The 24,880-nt window shown below is 40.2% G+C and overlaps 1 protein-coding gene and 2 pseudogenes across 1 annotated transcript in view; 1 reads left to right on the top strand and 2 right to left on the bottom strand.

The window, feature by feature from the left end:
• Positions 1-626: 626 nt before the first annotated feature.
• Positions 627-24,880, bottom strand: part of DNAJC1 (DnaJ heat shock protein family (Hsp40) member C1) — a 221,264-nt gene continuing 197,010 nt past the window's right edge. The window contains exons 10-12 of the mRNA XM_028505599.2: positions 5,288-5,336; positions 3,386-3,849; positions 627-845 (exon numbers count right to left, since the gene is read on the bottom strand). Of these exons, the coding sequence (XP_028361400.1) occupies positions 777-845; positions 3,386-3,849; positions 5,288-5,336 (582 nt within the window). The 3' untranslated portion in view covers positions 627-776. The remainder of the gene's footprint in view (positions 846-3,385; positions 3,850-5,287; positions 5,337-24,880) is intronic.
• Positions 18,570-19,415, top strand: LOC114491557 (annotated as a pseudogene).
• LOC114491427 lies at positions 23,518-24,742 on the bottom strand (annotated as a pseudogene).

The following is a 24,880-nucleotide window of genomic DNA, read 5'->3' as shown; positions in this document are numbered from 1 at the left end:
CATATGTTCCTTCAAGATCATATATTTGACTGACCGTTAGCACTATTCAGCCCAACTGGCATGGCTCAGTTGGTGGGAGCACTGTCCCACAGCTGAAAAGGCTGTGTGTGTGTTTGGTTCCTGATCAGGGCACATGTCCGAGTGTATAGGAGGCAACCAACTGATGCTCTCTCTCATGCTGATGTTTGTTTGTTCTGTTTTTTAAAATTTTATTTACTTTTTTCAGAGGGGGAAGGAGGGAGAAAGTGAGAGAAACATTAATGTGTGAGAGAAACATGAATCAGTTGCTTCTCGCTCGCCCCCAAGTAGGAGCCTGGCCCAGCCCAGGCACATGCCCTGACTGGGAACAGAACCCCTTCGGCCTGCAGGCCGGCGCCCAATCCACTGAGCTACACCAGCCAGGGCTCACACATCAGTGTTTCTCTTTCTCCCTTCCTCTCTTTCCAAACAGCAATGAAAAAAGTCCTTGGGTGAGAATTTAAAAAAATAACAAAACATAAAGAGAAAGAAAGCACTATTAAGTTTGTTCCCCATGAAAGTAAACCTAGAAACCTCGTAGTAATGAGAGAATAACCCATAAAATACCCAAGTCCTTTTTTCTCCTTTATCTCAGTATTTGTTTAACATTAGAGCACAACATTTATTTTTTATTTATTTTATTTTTTACTAAGGCACATGACGTATAGAAATACTGAGGTACAAAATGCAAATTTCTGCATAAGAGTTTTAAAATAATCATTTTGGAAAGTGAAGGTGAATGTCGTCTTCCAGAATATTCAACTTTGAGCTTGCTTTTTCTTTTGGACCAGTTCCACCAACAACTTGTATCTAGCGATACAGTCCTCCTACAGGAAGATAAAAAAAAAAGGTGAAAACAATTATTTCCACAAATCAGAATGACCTTCTTGGGGTAAGCCTACAGGGCCTGCTTGGTGGCTGTGCCCAGTGATAAAACTAGGCCATCCCAGGTGCATTCACTTTGTATAGAGCCTGCCTAGAGTTTCCTGCGTGAGCCCAGCTGCTCAGACAGACAAGGTTGACAGGTTCAAAGAGGCCAAGCTGAACTTTGAGCCCAAGGTGCGGTGTTAACTCCTGGGGTGAGGGGCTACTGGCAGCTGTCTATGAGGCCTTCTATCATTATGACTATGACATTCAATTTGCTAACTATAATGATCGATTTTAACATTTTACTATTTCATCATAACACATCACCTCAGAGAAACAAAGAAGTTGAGGCCAGGTACCTGCACTATTCTCCCTTGGGTTTGCCTCTTGCAAAGTGCTGCTGGGACCTTCCTGGGGCCATCCACCAGCCCACAGGACACTGACAGGGCGTATGCTGAACGTCCTCGGGCTCATCCCAGCCCCACCTCACTCTTCCTGCCTGTCAGGTACAGAGCTACAAGCTTCAGATCCTAGCTTCCTGCGGCTGTCACCCCCTGGGGTGGGGCCTCATGACTGAAGGGGGGATGGGGGATGCTGGGGAGAGGCCTCAGGACTCCCCTATTTATCATAAGTACTTTCCAGAATCCATTTCTGTTTCTGTTCAAAAAATACTCTCCCCAGTGGCACTGTCAGCCTTCACTAACCTACAGTCTGGTGCAAGCTGATTTCTGCTCCATGGAGAAGACTTTATCAGCTGCCTGGGACAGAATGGATATTCATTCTCTTCCTAGGATTTTAGCTGCTTAGAGTAATGAGAGTATCTTATTTGTCCCTTATCTGCATCCGAAAAGATGCTTTGCCTAGGGTCTTTAAAACTATTAATCTTTTCTTGATCCTTTGCCTCCTATGGTCCCACCCAGCACATGACATCCAGTGGCCAGCCCTAGCACCTCACCTGGAAGACAGCGTGGGCCCTGAGCCCCCTGAGCAGCAGGCCTGCCACTGAGCCCAGTTCACTTACACGTCAGGCAAAGCCTCCTCATTTTGGCCCAGAATTTCCAGTGGCTCTCAGGCCACTTGCAGGGAGTCACTCCACAGCAGGTGAGCCCCAGGCAACCTTTCCTGGACCTGGTTCTAATGCCAAGGCTTAAGGGAACTTTTGCAGGACAGTAAAAGAGGTGCTCATTTCTGGTTGAAACAGGAAGTTTTCCAAACCCCAAGGCAATCAGTTTCTGAGTGTTCTAAGGAATCCGGTTCCACTTCCTTTCAAACCTATGTCGATTCATCACATATGCAAATGGCTGTCCTGACAGATGCTAGAGAAATTCAGGGAAAATAATGACTTCTGGCAAACCAGTTGGAGAGGCAGGGGAATCTGTGTTTCTCAAATAGATCAACTGCTAATGGTTTTATTTTTCTCCCCGGGAATTCTTGACTTCCTCATTTTAAAGTGGGTAATAGATAACTAGACCTATACACTTGGGGACATTCATGGCCACAAGCTAGGCTGTCCAACATCGAATTTCAATTAAAAAAAATAAGAATGTAAATGAACATCAATGTGCCCAGAGGCTACTGAGTGATAGGCACAGAAGGCAGAAGAGATTGGTTCTTTTGATTTCTCAGTGTTCCCGGTGCCTTGGAGAAGGGCACAGCTACAGGGAAAGAGGCCCTGGAGACTGCGCGTCAGGAAAGGGACCAAATGGAAAGATTCCACTGTCAGTGCGGTAGCTCCACACTGGCCGGGCCAAAGGCAAAGGCCAGGGGAGGGGCTGTCTTGTCACAGGAACGCCTATCTTCCTGCCTGTCTGAATTTTTATTTGAGACCTATCTATAGATACATTTAAGCAGGTACTAAGAGCTGTAAACAGGGGGAAAAGTCTGTTATAAAAAGTCAAGGCTGTAGAGGGTAAGCTGAATGCTATTGTTACTCTGAAATGTTATTCTCACATAGACCCCACATACAAATATGCCTCCGGGTTTCTGGTCTACCCTGTGTTGGGGCTGACTCCAGAGTCCTGCTGCAGGGCCGGTGATCACATGCACCACCGGCCACACACATCCCTGTGCCCGAAGGGACTTGCGATTATGAGAAACCTTCTCCTTATTCAGGTAAGAGGGACTGCACAGTGACCAGGACGCTGCTGGGCCACCCGGGCTTCTCTCAAACTGCTGCCTGAGCAGAGTGAATGCTCTAGTGAATGGCAGAGTGGTTGAGGGTGAAGTTTATATTCTATGGATGGAATTTTTCTCTGAGAAAAACTACCTGGTCTGCATAATGACCCAACTTAGACTGCTGACCTCATTTATACACACCAATCAACTGAGCACACAGATTTCCCAAGCTTACAGGGGAAATACGCCAGATGATGACTGTAAACCAGAGCTCATGTGAAATAGTTGGAGAGAGGCTATGAATAAGGCAAAAGAGCTGGCTGCAGCCACTTCAGTGGAATCTACAACCAGTGCAGAGGCCTCGTCCTCTCCCCGCCTCACCCACCTTACTCTTAGACGGGACACACTTGGCTATTTTGTCCCAGCGGTCAGAGGATCCTTTTGGGTATTGCTGTAATGCTAATTCCAGAAGTTTCTGTTGGTTCTGAGTCCATGGCTCCTCTGTAGCACGACTTCTCTCTTTCTTCTGGCTCTCCTCATCACTTGACACATTTTGTTCCGATATATCAAAGTCCTTCTGCCTCTTCCCACGGAGCTTCTCTGCTGGTTCTGCTTTTGGCGCCACCTCGGGCAGCCGGGCTGGCCTCCGTCTCCTCGGCTGGCTTCCCAGGACTACGGCCTCCTGTTCCTCTTCCTCCTCTGGTTCGTCGCTGTCCTCCCGCTCCTTGTCCCCCATGGCCTGTGCACCAGCTTCCCGCTGGGTGATGATGTCATCGGGCAAGGCCATCGTGGTCTTGATGGGCCTGGAATTCTGAGCTGTTGACTTCAGTTCAGAGAGTCTAACCATTCCTATGAGAAAGGGCACATCATACAGATGAAAGGCCTGGGTCAAGTCAGGTGATAAGAGTGACAACAACTGCCTCCCACCTCGAAGACAGTGTCCTATGCATTTTGCATGTATGATTTTACTTAATTTTCACATTACTCTAGGATAGGTGTCATTATCCTAATTTTACTGATGAGGAAAATAAGTCTTGGAAAGCAGCAGAGGTGAGTGGGATCTGAACCCAGTTCTGCCTGATCCCAAGTCTTTGCTTTCCCACGTTCTGAGGAGCCGTAGATGTATACAGAACTGGCTGTGATGAAAAAATGCAAAGATCTCTCTGAGAAGAAATAACCTGTTACTTTTTAGGTAAGGAAGTTTGTTCTTCACAGTCCAGAGTTGTGAGTGATCCATTAGCATAACTAAAAAGAGTCCGTCAGACCTGACACCACTCACCATGTGCAGGTGACCACGACCGCCTGTGGGGTCTGCTCCCTGCCCAGAGCTGCTTCTGCTGCCACTGTGACTCCTGCCCATTTGCTTCCCTCTGGACAGGATATGGGCAAGCCAACGCTGACTCCCAGGCACGGCAGTCGTCTCAGAGACACCCTTAAATACTGAACTACACAGTTCCTGTTCTCGCCGCACCTTCACCCCCTCCACCAATGCTCTAGGAAGGGCCATGTGTATCTGCTTACTTTGCTCCTCCACGCTGCCTTTTCAGAATACATTTTTGGAGAGTGTCTGGGAGGTCAACTTCTTTCACACAACATCTCACTGCCTAGTTCTGCCTCCATGCCCAGACGAATAATTTTATTGGTAGAATATGGATCTGGCCCACTTCCCTAGAGCCTGCAGAACCCCTTCCTGGGGATGACCCCTGGAGATCTCTGGGTCTGGGGCCTGTATTTAGGTTAAGTTGGAAGGTTTAGGAGGCATTTTATTACCTCCTGGTTCCAGGCAAACAGTATGGGGACTCTAACAAAATTCCAGTTAGTCTTGGAGGAAACAGATTTGGAGAAACAGATTCTTGGGGAGGCTGCTTGTTGTCTCTTCTAAAGGACCGCGTGTGGTGACCCGGGGGCGGGGTGGGGGGGCGACGCGGGGGGCACAGCAGGAAGACTGCACACTGTTTGTCCACAGTTGCGTGGTGCACGGACTGGCTTTCTCCCGCACCCCCTGCCCTGCCAACACTAGAGAAGAATAACGTTATTTATAGTTCTTTAAACTTATTACATACATCTTAGCACCCACTAAATGTTTAGGGCTGGATTGGCTTGTTGGTGCCTTTGAGAGGTTTAACTGTACATTACAGGAGGTGTAATTTGACGCCTTTTAGAGGTTTAACTGTATAGTTCCTTCGGCAAAGCTATTACACCATCGTATTTAAAGAAGTTGTTACAAAAAGGGATTTATTTTGAAGAAACTGCTTTAGATTACTGAGGTTAGGGAGCGCTAACTCACCGGGGGAGTAGGTCACTGAATCTTTCAGTTGTTTGGCTTTAGTTGTCACCTGGTTCAAAATATAAAAGCAAAGAAAGAAAATCTTACTTTCCACATACCAACAACAGGTCTGGTAACCTATTCTATACACAGTCTTGGTTCCAGCTCTTCTGAGCGGGGGAACCTTGAGCAATTTCCAATCCTTCCTCTGTTTCATGCATTACCTTCTGTAGCATATAGATGTGATACTAATACCATTTGTCTGTTAGGGATGTTTTACGTTTGAAATAAGCTCTTAGCAAGATATCTGGCAGATATTAAAGGCTCAGTAAATATTACCTATTACAATTGACACGGATCATTTGTTTTCTACTTCACACAAAGGGCAGAATTAGAGAAAATACTTAAAGCCACTTAGAAGCACACTTCACTGTTATTCCCCACCTTCTTCTCTCCAGATGACCTTGCTTCCTATGTTAATGAAAAAAAAAATGAAATGATCCATCATGAGCTTCCCTGATTTCCAACCTTTCACACTCAAAATCTGACTGTATCAACATACAGCCTTCTCTTCTTTTATTTCAATTCAATGAAAGAAATTATCTTCCTTCCTCTAAAACCCTCACAGAACTACACTGCATTAATTTCCTTTGCTTTCATGTTGAACTTCTCCCTGTCAATCAGGTATGCCCCATAAACCTTCAGATTTAGTCAGGTGCCCTCTACTCTACAAGACTGTCTTCACTGAGCTGTCTTTCTGTTCCAGCTGGCTGTCAGGACAGTCCCTCCTAGTTCTCCCTCTCTTCTCCGAACGTTCCTTCACTGGCCCCTCCCATATCCTCCTGCCTCTTGTCCTCGAATATAATATCCGTCAACATTCTGTCCTTGCTATTCATACATTCCTTCCATTTTCTCCTTTGGTACCACATGCCATCTGTTCAATGAGACCTAGACAAGAAATGATTAGCCTGTATCTTGGGTCCTTACCTTTACCTTGGAGTGCCAGGCTGGCAGAAGTTGACTATGTAACAATAGATCATCGGATCTGAAAAGGACTTCATTTTTATAACAATAAGTTTACTGTGTACCAGACACTGTGCTAAGTAAGATCTATGTGTACATACATATTCCTCACAGCAACTGCATTAGGTAGGTATATAATTATTATCCTCATTTTACATAATATGAGGCAAGTCAGGCTCCAAAACCTTTGCCTTCAATCTCTATAAATGCTGCCTTTAGAATCCAAACCTCTAACTTTACAGATGACGAAACAGGCTGAGCGCTCTGTCTGCTATACTCCATGGCTCTCCTTTAACTGTCAATAATCTTATTTGGAGGTCTCCTAGCTCTGCAAACTACAGAAATCCCACACTACACTCAACTCCTGGCTTTTCCTTCCTTCCCTTTTTTTGGTTTTTGAATTTGTATAAAAGTTCATTTGAGCCAAACTGACAACACATGCTGAGGAGCAAAATCTAAATGCAGAATAACAGCTATGTGGTTTTTTAAAAAAAATTATAAGTTAAAAAAATTTTAATTACAGTTGACAAACACCCTAATGATTAGACACTACCTAAATAAGTGATCATCTTGATAAATCTTGCACCCATCTGACATACATATTATTAGAATATTATTGACTATATTCCCTATGCTGTACTCTACATCCCCATGACTGTTCTGTAAAAACCAATTTGTACTTCTCAATCCTGTCACCTTTCTTACCCATCCCCCTACCCCCTTCCCATCTGGCAACTGTCAAGACGTTCTCTGTATGAGTCTGTTTCTGGTCTGCTTGGTTCATTTATTTTGTGATTCAGATTCAATTGTTGATAGATATGTATTTACTGCCATTTTATTGTTCATATATTTTATCTTTTGTTTTTCTTCTTTTTAAAGAAACCCTTAACATTTCATATAATACTGGCTTGGTGGTGATGAACTCCTTTAGCTTTTTCTTGTCTGGGAAGCTCTTTATCTGTCTTTTCATTGTAAATGATAGCTTTGCTGTACAGTAATACCAGTAGTACACCCTTGTTTTTCATCACTTTAAATATTTTTTGCCAATCCATTCTGGCCTGCAAAGTTTCTGTTGAGAAGTGAGCTGACAATTATATGGGAGCTCCCTTGTAGATAACTAGATGCTTTTCTTTTATTGCTTTTAAGATTCTTTGCCTTTAGACTTTAACAATTTATTTTCTTTATTTTTAGAGAAGGGAAGGGAGGGCAAAAGAGGAAGAGAAACATCAATGTGTAGTTGCCTCTCATGCGCCCCCCCCACCCCCTACTGGGGACCTGGCCTGCAACCCAGGCCCATGCCCTGACTGGGAATTGAACCAGCAACGCTTTGGTTCACAGGGCAGCACTCAGTCCAGTGAGTCACACCAGCCAGGGCTAAACTTTTACAATTTAATTATGATGTGTCTTGGTGTGGGCTTCTCTGGGCTCATCTTCTTTGGGACTTTCTGCACTTCTTGGACTTGTATGGCTATTTCCTTCACCAGGTTAGGGAAGTTTTCTGGCATTATTTTCTCAATTAGTTTTTTAATTTCTTGTGCTCTCTCTTCTCCTTTCGACACCCCCATGATGTGAATGTTGGTATACTTGAAGTTGTCCCACAGGATCCCTTCCCTATCTTCATGTTTTTGGATTTTTACTTTTTGCTCTTTTGATTGGGTATTTTTTTGCTTCCTTATATTCCAAATTGCTGACTTCTCAGCATCATCTACTTTACTATTGATTCCCTATAAATTATTCCTCATTTTAGTTAGTGTATCCTTCATTTTGGACTAATCCTATTTTATGCTGTTAGAATTCTAAGTTCATTTAGCATCCTTATAAACAGTGTTTTGAACTTTGCATCTGGTAGATTGCTTGTCTACATTTTGTTTATTTTTTTTCTGGCATTTTGTTCTGTTCTTTCATTTGGGACATGTTTCTATGTCTCCTCATTTTGGCTGCCTCTATGTGTTTGTTTCTATGTATTAGGTACAGCTGCTATGTCTCTTAGCCTTGGTAGAATGGCCTAATGTAGTAGGTGTTCTGCAGGGCCCAGTGGCACAGCTTCCATGATCACCCACACTGGGCACTGGAAGTGCACACCCCCGTGCAGGCTGTGTACACCCTTCTCTTGTAGTTGAGCCTTGATTGCTGTTGGCACATCAATGGGAGGGATTTAACACCAGGCAGATCAGACTATATATAGTTGGATCATGATATTTTTATTGTGACAGTCTCTTTTGATTGAATTGTTTAATTCTTCCATATATGGTATATATCTGGAAAAAGTACAGCCATTGTTAATATTATGAGAATGGTTTGTGCAACACTGATGTAACCTGCCAGCTAAGGAGAATGGACTGGAATGTGCATGCATGAACAATAATGACTTCACTGTATTAGTCAGTGGAGGCGGTAAATACCATTGAGTGAACATTGTTCTGTATGGCTGTTGTATTCAAAATGACTGAGAGAGTAGAGCAATGAGTGTATATCAAATTTTGCATTAAATATTCATCCATGGAAACTATTTGGATGTAATGAGTACAATACAAAGAAAAGCGTGGCACAAATGTTTCAAAGATGGTCAAGAATCTGTTGAAAGTGATCCACATTCTGGAAGGCCTGCAACAAGCAGAACACCTGAGAATGGTGAATGTGTATGGGCTGCAATCAACAAACATCAGTGACTGACAGTGCGAGAACTAGAAGCTGATCTGGAGATTCCAAAAGCTACTGGGTCCGAGATGTTGATGTAGGATCTTGACATGAAATGTGTCGTGGCAAAATCTGTTCTGTTGCTTCTGCTACCAGAGCAGAAGGAACATCGTGCCGCAGTTGCTAATGACTTGATTCAAACCGTTACCAATGAACCAGATTTCCTCATGGAGATGAATTGTGGGTTTATGGCTATGATCTAGAAATGAAGGCCCTGTTGGCCCAATGGAAGTCATTTGGTTCTCCATGCCCAAAAATGGCACGGCAAAGTCTCAGCAAGATACAAGACCATGTTAACTGTTTTTTTTTTTAAATTGGGGAGATGGTGTCCATCACAAATGCATCCCTCCAAGCCAAACAATTAATGAGGAGTACTACTTCAATGTTCTTCATCAGTTGAGAGATATATGACAAAAACAGCCACAGCTATGGGCAACCAGTGATTGGCAGCTTCATCACAACACTGCACCTCATGCATCACATCTCGTGCAGTTTTTTTGCAAAACATTTTCATGTTTTGAGTCACCCAGGTGACTCAGCCCTTCTATGGTCCAGATTTGGCACTCTGAGATTTCTGGCTTTTCCCAAAACTAAAATCACCTTTGAAAGGAAAGAAATTTCAGACCATTGATGAGATTCTGGAAAATATGACAGGGCAGCTGACAGCAATTCCAACAAAGGATTTTGCAGGGTGTTTTGAACAGTGGAAGAGACACTGGGGGACTGTGTGATGTTCCAAGGTGCCTACTTTGAAGGGGACTGAGGCATCATTATCCTATGTACAATGTTCCTTATACCTTGTATCTTCTTCAATACATGTCTCTATTTTTCATAGTACAGGACAGGCTGGATACTTTCTGGACAGCAATGTTATTACTGATATAGTTGGAATTATGTCTTTCATTTTATTTTTTGTTTTCTTATTTCTCTATGTCTCCATTACTGCTTTCTTTGGCATAAGTGAATATTTCCTAATGTAGCCTTTAATTTAAAGATTTTTTTAGTATACTTTAAAAATTTATTTTTCAATAACAGTTTACAGTCAATATTTTATATTAGTTTCATTGAGAATACTTTTATGAGCTTATTTTAGGGGTTGCTTTGGGGTTTACCACATACATCTTAACTTACAAGAGTCGATTAGCTTCAGATTTATATTAGTTTTATTCCAGTGATACACAGAAACATTCTACCTATATAGTTCTATCCCCTTTGTATGATTATTATACATATTATCTTCTTATATATTATAGGCCCAACAATACATTATATATCTTATTATTTTATACTTACTTTTTAAATCAGTTAAGTGAAGAAAATGTGTTTATATTGTCTTTTTTAATTACCTAATTACATTTACGGGTATCCTTCATTTTTCATGTGGGTTCACATAATCATCTGGGGTCATTTGGTTTTAGACTGCAAAACTTTAGGTTTTGTTCACCTTTAGCAGCTTTTATTTTGCATTCGTTTTTGAAAAATGGCTTTAAATGTATTATTCCATTGATTTCTGGAGTCCATGGTTTCTGCTGAGAAGCCAGCTGTTAATTTTATTGTGGGGCCCTTGTAAGGGATAAGTTATTTTTCTCTTGTTGCTTTCAAGAGTTTCTCCTTGTTTTTTGACTCTTAGCATTTTTAAAATTATGATGTATCTTTTGTGTATATCATTGAATTTATCCTACTCTGAATTCACCAAGCTTCTTGGTTGTGTAAATTAGTGGTTTTCAAAAAATTTGGGAAGTTTTCACCCATGGTTTCTTTGTATATTTATTTTTCTCCTTTTTCACACTTCTCTACTATTAGAACTCCCATTATGTGTATGTTGGGTTGCTTAATAGTGTCTCATGTTTCTTTAGGGCTCTGTTTCTCTTTCTTCATTTGTTTTCCTCTCTGTATTCAGCTTATATAATCTCTATTGGCCTATCTTCAAGCGCACTAATTCTTTCCTTTGCCAGTTCAAACCTACTGTGGCTTTGTAGTACATTTTTAATTTCAGTTATTGTACTTTATAGTCCAGAATTTTTATTTGTTCTTGTCTTAAAATTTTTTATTTATTTTTTTTAGAGAGAGAGAGCAAGGGAGAAAGGAGAAACATCAATTTGTTGTTCAACTTATCCATGCACTCATTGTTTGATTCTTGTACGTGCCCTGCCTGGGGATCAAACCCACAACTCTGGCGTATTAGGACAATGCTCTAAACAACTGAGCTACTCTGCCAGGGCTATTTGGTTCTTTTTAATAATTCAACTTTTTTTGTTAATATTCTCTATATGATGCAACACTCTCATCATACCTTCCATTGTATACTGCAGCAATTCTGGTTACTCTCTTCATGCTCACTACCCCAAATTAGACTTGTTATTCTTAGTTTCATGTTTACTTGTTTAGTGGATGGCTGGATTATTTTAGCCAGCCATCCTATTCCCCTTCGTCTGCCACAGTTTTAAGCTTCTGATGCTGCTTCTCAGTGAACAGCAGCTATGAATATATATATCCAGTCATCTTGGAATAAGAGAGGTATTTGTAGGTCTCTCTTCCTTTCTTTACCTGACCACACTGAGCTGTTAAACATCACTAATTATAAGGGAAATGCAAATCAAAACCACAAGGAGATACCACCTCACACCTTTTAGGGTGGTTATTATCAATAAGACAAGAAATAACAAGTGTTGGGGAGGATGGAGAAAAGGGAGCCCTAGCACACTGAAGGTGGAAATGTAAATTGGTGCAGCCGCTATGGGAGACAGTACGGTGGTTCCTCAAAAAATTAAGAACAGGGCTACCACCATATGACCCAGCAACCCCTCTTCTGGTTATCTTCTCCCCAAATATGAATATACATATCTGTAAAGATATATGTACCCCCTTGTTCACTGCAGCCTTATTTACAATAGCCAAGACATGGAAACAACCTAAGGGTCCTTTGATGGATGATTGGATAAAGAAGAAGTGAGACAGATTATATTTATAAATACTATGCACCCATTAAAATTATTAAATATTATCATTTGCGAGAACATGGATAGATCTTTAGAGCATCATGTTATACGAAGTCAATCACTGGAAAAAGGACAGGAACTATATGAGGAACACAAAACACTCATATGTTGAATATAAAACAAAAAGAACAAACTCACTCGTAGACACAGACAACAGTATGGTAGTTACCAGAGAGGGGTGCTGGGGGGCGGGTAGAATGAAGAAGGTTAAGGGAGTCAAGTCTATGGTGACAGAGGGAGACCAGACTTTGGGTGGCGAGCATACAATGGAGTATATAGGTGTTGTATTATAAAATTGTACACCTTAAACTTATATAATGGTATTAACCAGTTACCCCAATAAATTTAATTTAAAATTACACTAATTACTAGCTGATATGCTATTATTTACCAAATACCCTGGGCTGCAAATTGCTCTACAAACTAATCCAATCAAATTGTGGCTCTTTTGAAGAAACAGTTTCTGAGGTCAGTGTCTGATATTTGTTCTGATCTGAAGGCTCCTCCAGAGAACTTACTACCCATGAGCTGGTTTGAGGACACCTGGTTGGTGACTATCTGTACTGATAAAACATTCTGAGTAGTATATGTCACATTCTGGCCTGTCTACCACATACAATAGAGAGCTGCTACAATGTGGGGTCTTCAGATCCTCCGTGTCAAACAGTGAAACCCAATGGCATGCCACTACACTTACCTTTTAGCCATATTTTCTTCCACTTAAAGGCAATTTAAAACTTATTAGAAAGAAACAAAGCAAAGCTGGTCAATTTTCTACTTCTATGTGGCCCAACAATTACTTTAATAATCTAGCATGTTTTCCAAGTCCACATCTCCTGGTACTATAATATGGTGGTATAACAATGATAATTGCAAGTGATCATTTTTTCTTGAATTTCTCTTTTTTCACTTGTTTTTTTTCCCTCAGGGGGAGGCATGTATATGGTGATAATGGCAAAATATTTCTCTCCTGGGGGCAAGTTTGGCATCTTTAGCAAATCATTTGTGATTCTGAGCAGATTAAGAAGTTTCCAAAAAAAAAAAAAAAAAGAAGTTTCCAAATAAGCAATGGTCTGTAAAAGCTCAATGGCCAGGGTGTCTCTGAGTGTAATATTTGGGAAAGGAAAATCAGCTTTCAGTGAGCATGGTCATCATCAAATCTATGTCTCTCCTATAGATCTAGATGACTTCGATTAGATAGGTGCCAATTCACTCTTGAAATGTTTAGTGTTATTTTTCTCATATATTCTATAATAAAAATTTTAGTGACTTGTTCTGTTTTTTTTTTTATATCACATGCAATTGCAGAAGATACAGTCTTTGACTTAATGTAACTTCATGACAAGCTAAATTTGGGACTTTTTTTCTAGTGCTCTCTTCAAAGGGCATGTGTTCCTACATATGTCTCATAGCTGAGGCTTTTCTTCTTCTTTAGAGTCTGAACAAATAACAGCATGGGCTAGTTCTTCACCTACCATCTCTCCTCCATCTGTGTAGTTGCCATGGAAATGGAGAGAGTGGGTGACCTGGGTTCTGGAAGCCCAAGAGCTAAAGCTTGGAAGCTACCTCAGGCATAGGATGCTGAGTCTGAGTACCCAGCCCTAGCACACTACAAGTGTCTGGCTCACCAGCATGTCCTCACGTACATAGAGGATGCGGTGTGCCAGCTGCTACAAAATAAGGAAGATATTAGCCAATATGGCACTGCCAGGTTCCTCAATGAACATTTGAACAGTGTATGCCAGGGAACTCCATTCTCTTTCAGAAACTCAGCTTCATCCAAGCCACTCCTCAAAACAGGGCGTTATTCTTACTGGCCTGCTAGAGATGCATCTGAACTGTGGGCAAAAATGGTGCTCTCAGAATGCTGGCTGCCAAATGCCAAATGGGTACTCCCTTGACACAAGTCTATAATATTTTCTGGAGAAACTGAAATAGCCCTAGAAGAAGTCCCTACAAATGTGTGACATTTAGGACCAGATCTCAACTTATTTGCTGTACCATGAAGCTCAATGTCAGTAAGCTCCATACGTTCAGATAACCAGCTCTCTTGGTCATCTCCCTCTAAACATGAATAGACACATTCACGGATCACCAAACTTTGGGGAAAGTCTCTAACATGATGACCAGGAGCCAAGACAAAACAAATAGGATAGAAAGGGGGAATCTCAAAAGAAGCAGTGACAATACAAGGAGCAGAAGAAACCCTTAAGAAAGCTCTCATATCATATTATATCTTTAGGAAAAAACAGAAGATATTGGATCAATTAAGTAAGACAAGTTTGCTATAAAAATAAAACCAAGAAAGAGTTCTTGGATATTAAAAATGTAATAGCAGAAATAAAAAACAGAAATTTAAAAGCATAGTTGAGAAATTGCCCAGAAGAGACAAAGAAATAGAAAAAATAAGAGAAAAAAATACAAGAGAAGTACAGGCCCAGTCTAGGAATATAACATCTAAAACAAAAATTGGGCTTCCAGAAAGAGAGAACAAAGGAACTACAATGCCATAAAGCTTCTCAACAGCAACACTAGAAGCTAAGAGCTAAAAACAATAAAGCAATATTTTCAGAATTCTAAGAGGAAGTTATTTTCAATCTAGAATTCTGTACCAAACCAGACTATCAATCAACTATAAGAGTAGAATATAGATTTTAAATGGGTAAGAGCTTACATTTTAACTTCCATATAGCTTTTCTCATGAAACTACTGGGATGATGTATTTCATGCAGAAATGAGAATGAGCCCTGGCTGGTGTAGCTCAGTGGATTGAGTGTGGGCTGTGAACCAAAGGCTGCTGGTTCGATTCCCAGTCAGGGTACATGCCTTGGTTGCAAGCCAGGTGTCCAGTTGCGGGCACACGAGAGGCAACCACACATTGGTATTTCTCTCCCTCTCTTTCTCCTTCCCTTCCTCTCTCTCTAAAAATAAATAAGATCTTCAAAAAAATCAGCTAAAAAAGAAATAGAATACATCTAAGAATATGAAATTATGGGATGCAGAAACAAGGGATCCAACACAGAAGAGGGGTAAGATAGAAGTCTTAGGATGATAGTGAAGGATAGACCCAGGACAGCCATTTGTGCAGGAGAACTGGAAAGCAACTTGTTCAGATTGGAGCAGCAGGACAGTAAGCTCCAGGAGGAGCATGTGCAAGAAAATTAAAAAATAGAACTGATCAAACTATTGTATAAAATTATATTTAGCTGGATAATTAAAGATTAATACTTCAGTTGAAGCAGTAGTAATTAATTCTTAGAAACTCTAAGCAAACCAAGAAGAGGTAATTATTCCATGAAAAACAAAAGGTTGTATAAGAAGGAAAATTTAATAATAATACTCCTTGTGGCTTAGCTGTGAGCAATATTTACACACTCATAAAAATGTAAGTACTAAACATTTTAAGTTAAAATTGGTAGTATATCTATATTGGAAAGAAGGGGGTGGGCTGTATGTGTGGTGGTAAAACAGATAATTTCTTATCCTCAACGAAGAATCTAAAGACAATGTCTAAAATTTTAAAAATCTAGAAATAGCAGCATAAGCATATTATGAAAAATGCAAAATGAAAAAAATATTATGGGCCAGGAGCTAGGGCGGGTTTGGGATAACACTGGACCCATGTGTGTACTGACACTCACATGGACTGCAGGACTGCGGGGTAATCTGTTTCATGTTCTGATTCAAAGCAGAAAACACTTCACAATTCTTCCTCTTAACACAATTAAGCCTTATTTTATCTTTAAAACTCATAGGGACCCTATGATTTTGTCTGGGACATATGAGTTAGGGTTGAGTGAATGAAAAAAATTTAAAATAAGTTTTGTTCCTCTAGTGAAAATAATGATGAAATTATCAGAATATTAAATTAGAAAAATGGAAATGATATTTCATAGGGTAGAGTTATGACAAGTAGATAGTTGCATGGTGGCACATTTCTACTCAATGTACAGAAGAATCTCCCAATTTTGTGAGTGATATGAAATGCATGCTCATGTACCTGGCATCCTCAGAGAACTCAGGAAATAAATATTTCAAATTCTGAACTGACTTGATGATATAAGTGTTACTCCTATAATACAAATTATGTAACTGTGAAGTACATTATTTCCATTCATTTATGTTCAATTTTGGCCAATTTTCTGTTTGAATTTAACGCTCGTATTACCAACAACTACAGCAGGTTTCAAAAACAAGGCACTCTGTTACCTGACCATTCAATAAACCACCTGGAAAATGTTTCCAACTGGTAGAAAGCATTGTTCATTTTTTAGTATTTCTTTAATGCCTTAAAAATTTTCTCTGGATTCTCTCTGTATAGAAAAATACAAGAATACTGTTTATCTTGACATTAAAAAAGATGGGCTTCCATTAATCTCCTGATTACCTCTCTCAGTGATTCAGACAGCCACTTACTAAATGAATGTACTTTTGCAGATAACAGTGTAGTTCTGCAGGTATTGTTAGTCCGCCAGGGAGACAGTTTAAAAACGTAACAGTATATTCACCTGTCTTCCTTTTTAAAAAGTAGCTTACCAAAATTTTTAGTACAAGAAAGCAATTTTAAATTACATTAACAATTATTAGCATCTACTCAAGAGTCACCAGTCTATTGGCTTGCTGCCACTCTAAGTGATACACAAAAAGGTGTCAAGGAAATCCTAACTATAAAGTATGATGCTACTAACAGACTACAGACTATAATGTGAGTTAAACCAGTTCATTCATTCATAAAGTTATCCCTAGTATTCAAAGTGCATATGACTGTAACTAGTAAAGTCGATCTAGCCTTTAAAGCAGGTACCATCTTCTTGTAGTAAGTTACAGGGTTCTGATGAATGTGTACATAATACAAACTCAGTATATTAGCAATGCATGACACTAAGTAGGGTCCAGAAAAAGATATATAACAATGTTTTTTTGTTTTGTTAAATGGGAGATAAATAGTAAAGATCTTTCATGTAGTCTGTAAATATGCTTTCCTCAAATGAGTCACTAAAAAGATGAACAAATGTTCAGTTAAGAGTTTAAGCAGACCTTGAATATTTGTGGTTCAAATATTCAAAGGGTATATGGGAAGGGAACTGCTTACAGAGGTACTCAGGAATACAGCCATATTAGCGGCCAGTTTCCTGGCACACTAAAGAAATACTTTGCTCTCCAACTCATCCCCCTTTTGCCCACCAGCACCTCAAGAAACCAAATATTTCACTTTGAAGATATTATTTGATCACGGTAGGCAAACAAATATGCTGCCTCAAAATATGCCTTTAATAAGAGTTGTAAGATCTGGGTCCTAGTCTCTGCCTGCCACTAATTAGCTTGTACCCTTGAATAAATCCTTGATGTCTTCTAGAACTCACATGTGCAATAAAAGTGATTATTAGAGTGATTTACAATTGTGTGATGATTCACATTAAGAAAGTGTTTGCATACGGCCATCACATTCCACCCCTTGACCACCCTGTGAAATTGCTAATACAGATGAAGAAACTGATGTTTGCTCCTTTTTAAAAAAAACTGGGACTTCTGGCCAAGATGGAGGCATAGGTGGACGCACCGTACCTCCATGCACAACCAAGATTAGAACAACAATTTAGAGGCAGAATAACACCCAGAACTGATAGGGAATTTATCTGAATGGAAGTCGGACAGCCAAGAAGTTGAAGTAGACCCGTTCATCCAGACCAGTAGGAGGGGTGGAGAGGAGCAGCCGGGCACGGGTCCCGGCATGCGAAGAACAGGGAGAACTGGGCGCATAAGGCAACCGGGAGTGCATAAGGCATCTGGGGCGCACAAGATCGCAGCAGGTGGACCCTGAGTTCACAAGCAGCAGCTGGCAGACCCAGTGAGACGGCAATTGTGGACCAGGGCAGAGCACGCAACCCAGGATCCCAGAGAAGGGACTGAGGTCCCAGGGGAAGGGAGCTACCGCCATTGTTCCCTCCTGCCCCCGCCCCCACATACAACATCACAATCTAGTGACTGGGGTGCCCAGCCCTGGTGAACACCTAAGGCTCCACCGCCCCCCCCCCCCCCCCCGTAACAGGAGAGACCAGACCAAAAAAAAAAAAAAAGAGAGAGAGAAGAGAGAGAAGAGAGAGACAGAGAGAGAGAGAGAGAGGGAGAGAGATACGTCTCAAACAGAAGAACAGATCAATGCCCCAGGACTCGACCGAGGCAATCTCCATCCAAAAAATCTTCTGTAGAAACTGATAAACTGATCCTAACATTTCTATGGACCTGCAAAGGATCCAGACAACAAAATTAATTTGTGAAAGAACAAAGTTGGAAGGATTTGTACTGTCCAGTTTCAAAATTTACCACAAGGCTACGGTAATCTGGACAGTACCATGTTTTCAGGATAGGCATACAGATCAAAAGAATTCTAGAATTGAAGGTACATAAATAAACCTTTATGTTATGGCCAATTGATTTTTGTTAAAAGTACCAGGATAATTCAATGGCAGAAAGAACAGTCTATTGACAAATGGTTTTAAGGCAACTGGATATACATGTGCGCCAAAAAAAAAAACACCCCAAAACCCACAAAAAACAGCTTGACCTTAACAAGAAAAAAAATCAAGTGTTAGTGAGGATACAGAGAAACTGGAACCCTCATGTATTATGTGAGAATATAAAATGGTACTGCTACTTTGAAAAACTTTTTGGGCTCTTCCGCTGGAAGCATGGAGGGTGCACAAGAGAAGAAGAAGGTTCCTGCAGTGCCAGAAATCCTTAAGAAAAGTGAAGGGATTTCATGGAGTTGAAGATCAAGCACCTAAGAAAGATGTTTGCCCAAAAGATGCTTTGAAAGACAAGAAGAAATCTTATCTATAAAAAAAAGGTAAGCACTAACAAGGAACTTAGGCAGATGTACAGAACTGAGATTTGAATGGCTAGAATTGCAAGAAAAGCTGACAACTCTTATGTACCTGCGGAACCCAAACTGGCATCTGTCATCAGGACCGGAGGTATCGATGGTGTGGGCTCACAAGTCTGAAAGGTGCTGCAGCTTCTTGGCCTTCTCCAGCTTTTCAGTGGTGCCTTTGTTAAGCTCAACAAGGCTTCAATTAACATGCTGAGAATTGTGGAACCACACATTGCATGGGAGTACCCAAACCTGAAGTCAGTAAATGAACTGATCTGTAAGTGTGGTTATGGTAAAAATCAATAAGAAGTGAATCACCCTGACAGACAACACATTGCTTGCTCGATCTCTTGGTAAATATGGTGTCATCTGCATGGTTCATGAGATCTATGCTATTGCAAAATGCTTTCCAGAAGCAAACAACTTCCCGTGACCCTTCAAATGATCTCCATGAGGCAGAATGAGGAAAAGACAGCCCATTTTGTAGAGGGTTGAGTTAGGTATTCATTCTGGTTATTTTGTTATATAGTCATTTAATAAAGAGTAACTGCTTTAAAATTAAAAAAAAAGTTTGGTGGTTTCTTAAGTTGAATATAAACTTATTGTATAATCTAGCAGTTCCACTTTTAGGAATCTAACTAAAAGAAAAACATACATTTATACAAAGAATTGTATGTTAATATTCATTGTAGCATTACTCAGGATAGCCAAAAAGTAGAAATAATCCCAATGACCAACTACTCTAGTACTTGGGTAAAGGAAATTTGGTATTATCCATACAACTGAACGATAAAAAGAAATGGCCCATTGATACATGCTACAATATGGATGAACTTCAAACCCATTTTGCTGACTGGAAAAAGCCAGATACAAATAATAAATACTATACAATTCCATTTATATGTAATTTCCAGAGAGGATAAATATATACATATACTAAGTAGTTGCCTGAGCTAGAGAATGGGAATGGGGAATGACTGCATATTGGATTGAGGAAAATTTGTGTGATGAAAATGTCTAAAACTGAATTGTGGTGATTGCATACTACAAATTTACTAAAAGTCATTTAATTGTACACTAACAATGGTAAGTTTTATGCCATGAAAAGTATATCTTAGTGGTTTTTTTTTAATAAAAGGAGATTAACATGAGATCTACTCAACAAATTTAAAGTGTACCACATGGTATTTTTTTTTAAAGATTTTTATTTATTTATTTATTTTTAGGGAGGGAGGGGGAGAGAGAGAGAGAGAGAGAGAGAGAGAGAGAGATCAATGTGCGGTTGCTGGGGGTTATGGCCTGCAATCCAAGAATGTACCCTGGCTGGGAATCGAACCTGGGACACTTTTGGTTCCCAGCCTGCATTCAATCCACTGAGCTATGCCAGCCAGGGCAGTATTTTTAACTATAAGTACAAAATTGCACAGCACATCTCTAGAACTTATTCATCTTGCATAACTGAAATTTTGTACTCTTTGAACAGCAGCTCTCCATCCTTACTCTCAGCCCGTGGCACCTGGCAACCACAATTCTACTTTCTGCTTCTATAATTTTGACTATTTTGGGCACCTCATGTAAGCGGAATCGTGGTATTATGTCCTCCTGTAATTGGCTTATTTATCTTACGATCTTAAGGTTCATCTATGGTGTTGTATATTGCATAATTCCCTTCCTTTTATGGCTGAATAACATTCCATTATACATACATGTATACATATTCACATGTACATGTCATATTTCCATTATCCACTCATCTGTCAATGTACAAGTGGGGTACATCCACATCTTGACTACTGTGAATAATGCTGTACTGAAAATGAGGATGCCCGTATCCTGTTTAGAGATCCTGATTTCACTTCTTTTGGTTATATACCCAGAAGTGGGATTACTGGGTTATATAGTAATTCTACTTCTAATTTTTTGAGGAATCTTCATATTATTTTCCATAATGACTGGATCATTTTACATTCCTGCCAACAGTGTGCAAGGGTTCCAATATGTCCACATCCTTGGCAACACCTGTCATCTTTTTTTTTTTTGATAATGGCCATCCTGACAGGTGTGAGATGATATCTCATTGTGGTTTTGATTTGCATTTCCCTGATGACTAATGATTTGAGCATCTTTTCATATACCTGTTGGCCATTTTCAATATTTTTTTGGGGGGGGCTGAGTTGTAGGAGGTCCTTATACAATATATTTTGGAGATGAATTCTTGGTCAGACATATGGTTTGCAAGTATTTTCTCCCATTCCTTATGGTTACCTTTTCATTTTGCTCACTCTTTCCTTTGCTGTGGCAGACGCTTTGTAGCTTGATATGTTCCCACTCGGTGGGTTTTTTTTTGTTGTTGTTGTTGCTTATGTTTCTGGTGTCATATCAAAGAAGTCACTGGCCCAGATCAGTGTCATGAAGCTTTCCGTTTATTTCTTTCTAGGAGTTTTACAGTCTCAGGTGTTATAAAATTTTGAGTTAATTTTTTGTATGATGCAAGATAAGGTCCAATTGCATTCTTTTGCACGTGGGTACCCAGTTTCCCAACGTCATTTGTTGAGGAGACTATCCTTTCCTCACTGTGTGTTTTTGGCACCCTTGTTAAGATCAGTTGACTGTATATGTGTGGATTTATTTCTGGGCTCTCTATTTTGTTCCATTGTCTATTTGTCTTCTTTATGGCAGTATGATACTGTTTTTATCACTGTAGCTTTGTAATAGATTTTGAAATCAGGAAATGGGATGGCTCTAGTCTTTTCTTTCTTAAATTGTTTTGGCTATTTGGCCTCCTTTATGGTTCCATACAAATTTTATATATTTTTTTAATTTCTGTAAATTAATGAAGATTTTATAATAAATTTTAAAAGAATGAAGTAGGCCTATGTACTGACATGGAAATATATTAAAAGTAAAAATGTTTTGTTTCTTTAACTTTTTAAACATAGTTTTAAAAATCAAGGTACTATATGTACATAGCTGAGAAAATAAAGAGGCAGTACACAACAAGGGCTTATGATGAAAAGCAATGTACCCACTCCCAGATGTACTCATTTCTGTTCATAGTTCTTCTGATGGTTACAAGTACTACATATGATAACATGCTTTTGATATATTATATCCTGAATACAACCTCATTTTCCCACTTCTACCAGTAATCCCCAGTCAAACTACCATTGTCTTTTGCATGGACAACTAAAAGAACCTCTTACTTGGCCTGTCTTTTTGTGTCGACATTTTGCCTGCCACAGCACCTTCTCCACAAAACAGTAAGAATGATTCTTTTAGATCTTGCATTGCTTTGCTCAAAATCTTCCAATACTTGCCCATCTCACTCAGAATAAAATCCAACATCTTCACCTGGGCCAACAAGGTTCTATATGGTCTGTCCCTTCACTACCTTTGGTCTCATCTGCAATGTCCTCCTATGCACTCCTTGTCAGTCATATTGACCTCTTTGCTGGACTTTGCACATCTCAAGCATGCTCCTAACCTCAACACCTTAGTAAGTGCTGTTTCCTCTACCTGTAATGCTCTTTCTCAAACTTGCTCCCTCACTTGCTTTGTGTCCCTGCTCAAATACTACCTCTTACAGAAGACTCTTTAGAATGCTTTTTAACACTGCAACTCCCTTCAGTTTCTAACCTCATAATCTGCTTTATTTTTCTTCATAGCATTTGTCACTACCTACAGTTTTTCCTTCACTCCATGCATTCAGGTTCTCTCCGTCGTGCTTCTCCACCATCCCTTAGGACAACTGTTTTTGCCTGCATGGTTGTAGCTTAGTTGCAGTTGGCATTCCAGCTTAGTGGAAGACAAAAGTAAGGAAGAGCTCCATGAACACACATTGCTTCAATTATGTTCTTTTGAAAAGAAATTAGTACCCTAGGCAGACCAGAGCTTGTGGGGTGGGCAGTGCTTGGAAAGTGCAGTGTTGTTGGGCAGATATGTGCTTGACTACAAATCTAGTATTGGACAAGGGAGGAACATATTGTGGTGAACAGTTTATCTTAGTTTTCCATAATTTGATTTTTAAAAATTGAAAAACAAGAAAGCAAGCAAAACAGAACCAGAGACATGGAAATAAAGAATAAGTGGACAGTGACCAGAGGGGTGGGGGGGGAGGGATAATGTGGAAAAGAAGGGAAGGGTAATCAAGGAACAGGTATAAAGACACATGGACAAAGGCAATGGGGTGGGGGTGGGTAGGGTGGAGGAGAGTAAGGGGGAAAATGGGACAACTGTAATTCCAGCAACAATTAAAAAAAAGAGAAAAATCTCCTGTAAAATATATAAAATGTATAAAATATGAAAAGTTGTTACGGCTTTGGCCAGCGTGGCTCAGCTGGTTGGAGTGTCATCCAGTAAACCAAATGGTTGTGGCTTTGATTCCCAGTCAGGGAACACACCTACATTGTTGGTTCAGTCCCCAGTTGTGGCGTGTGAGAGGCAACTGATGGATGTTTCTCTCTCCCTCCTTTATCCTCTCTCTAAAATCAATAAGCACGTCCTTGGGTGAGGATTAAAAAAAATCTTATTCTGTACAGTCTTATATAATTATGATTTGATCAATATTATTTACCGTGCAATAAGTACAATGCTATAACATTTATTTCCTTCCTTCCTTCCTTCCTTCCTCCCCTCCCCTCCTCCCTCTTTCGTTCTTTCTTAAATTAACCCATTTATTATAGGCTAGCAATGTTTCAAATTACGGAACTTCTACTGGTCTTTCAATTCCTTCAGTCTGCTGATGGCAGATTTTACGGTGAGGACAGAAGTGTGCTGTAGGTACAGGCACCACCGGCGACTGTTTTCCTGCAGGGGCCACAGTGCCAGAACCCCACAACTTGTCTCCCCATCTTGGTTTTGCCACAGAAGGATAAAGTGTACTTGGTGTGCTGATCTCAAATTTCTTCATCATTTTGCTAAGGGAGGCCCTATAATGGGTGCCATATTTACCAACAATTTCAAACTTCTTCGTGCATTTAGCTACGTGTCACATACTAGTTCAGAACCCAAGAGGCGTGATCACATTTCTGGTGCCATTCAAAGGAGAATGTTCTCACTATCAAATTCTTTTGTTTGCCCTGGCTGGTGTAGCTCAGTGGATTGAGCTGGGCTGGGAACCAAGGCATCTCAGGGTTCGATTCCAAGTCAGGGCACATGCCTGGGTTGCAGGCCACAGCCCCCAGCAACCTCACACTGATGTTTTTCTCTCTCTCTCTTTCTCCCTCCCTTCCCTCTCTAAAAATAAATAAATAAAATCTAAAAAAAAGTTGCTTAAAAAATATGTAGTTTAAAAAAATTCTTTTGCTCTATCACTCCATTTTTTAGTATACTTAAATTTGGACTAAGACTTTTTTGGTATGGTTTTCTGTTGTTTGTAGAGTTTCTGGTTGCCTTTTTTTCATATACATAACTTTCTACAAGTTCTTAACCATACCATCTAGTTTGGCTGTGTCCAGCCTTTTGGTCTGCTTGGGCCACACATTAAATACACAAACACTAATGAAAACTGATGAAGGAAAAAAAAAAGGTTTTAATTAAACTTATGATTTTGTGTTGGGCTGCATTCAAAACCATCCTGACCTGCATGCAGCCCATGGGTTGGACACCCCTGAATCTCCCTGTCTCCCAGGGTTGCTCTCTCATAGTCCTTCATTCTTGTATTCCAACATGGACTTGTGCCCTAGGTCAGCTATGTCACCGCGGGGTCTTGGGGTTTCTGTTCATTGGGCCAGATGCATTATTCCTTGGTATCTATTATCATCTCCTTTTTAAATTTATTCCTCTTTTCTGCTGGAGTACAATCTCAGGAAACTTTCTAAGAAATACTCTGAATTCTTGCCTCATGTATTTACCATCACACTTGGTCTGTTCAAAGTTCAGAACCATTTCCCCTCAGAACTGTAAAGGCATTGTTCCTTTGTCTCCTAGAATTGAGGGTCACTAAGCAATCTGATGTCACTGTAGTTTGCCTTTGTAGGCTTCTTCTCTCTAGAAGCTTTAAAGATCTAAGTAGTCTCAGTGTTC

This window comes from Phyllostomus discolor, chromosome 1 (assembly GCF_004126475.2).
Source record: "Phyllostomus discolor isolate MPI-MPIP mPhyDis1 chromosome 1, mPhyDis1.pri.v3, whole genome shotgun sequence".
In the NCBI taxonomy this organism is placed as follows: domain Eukaryota; kingdom Metazoa; phylum Chordata; class Mammalia; order Chiroptera; family Phyllostomidae; genus Phyllostomus; species Phyllostomus discolor.
The sequence above is the reverse complement of the archived record's forward strand: the minus strand, read 5'-3'. Positions and strand labels throughout refer to the sequence as shown.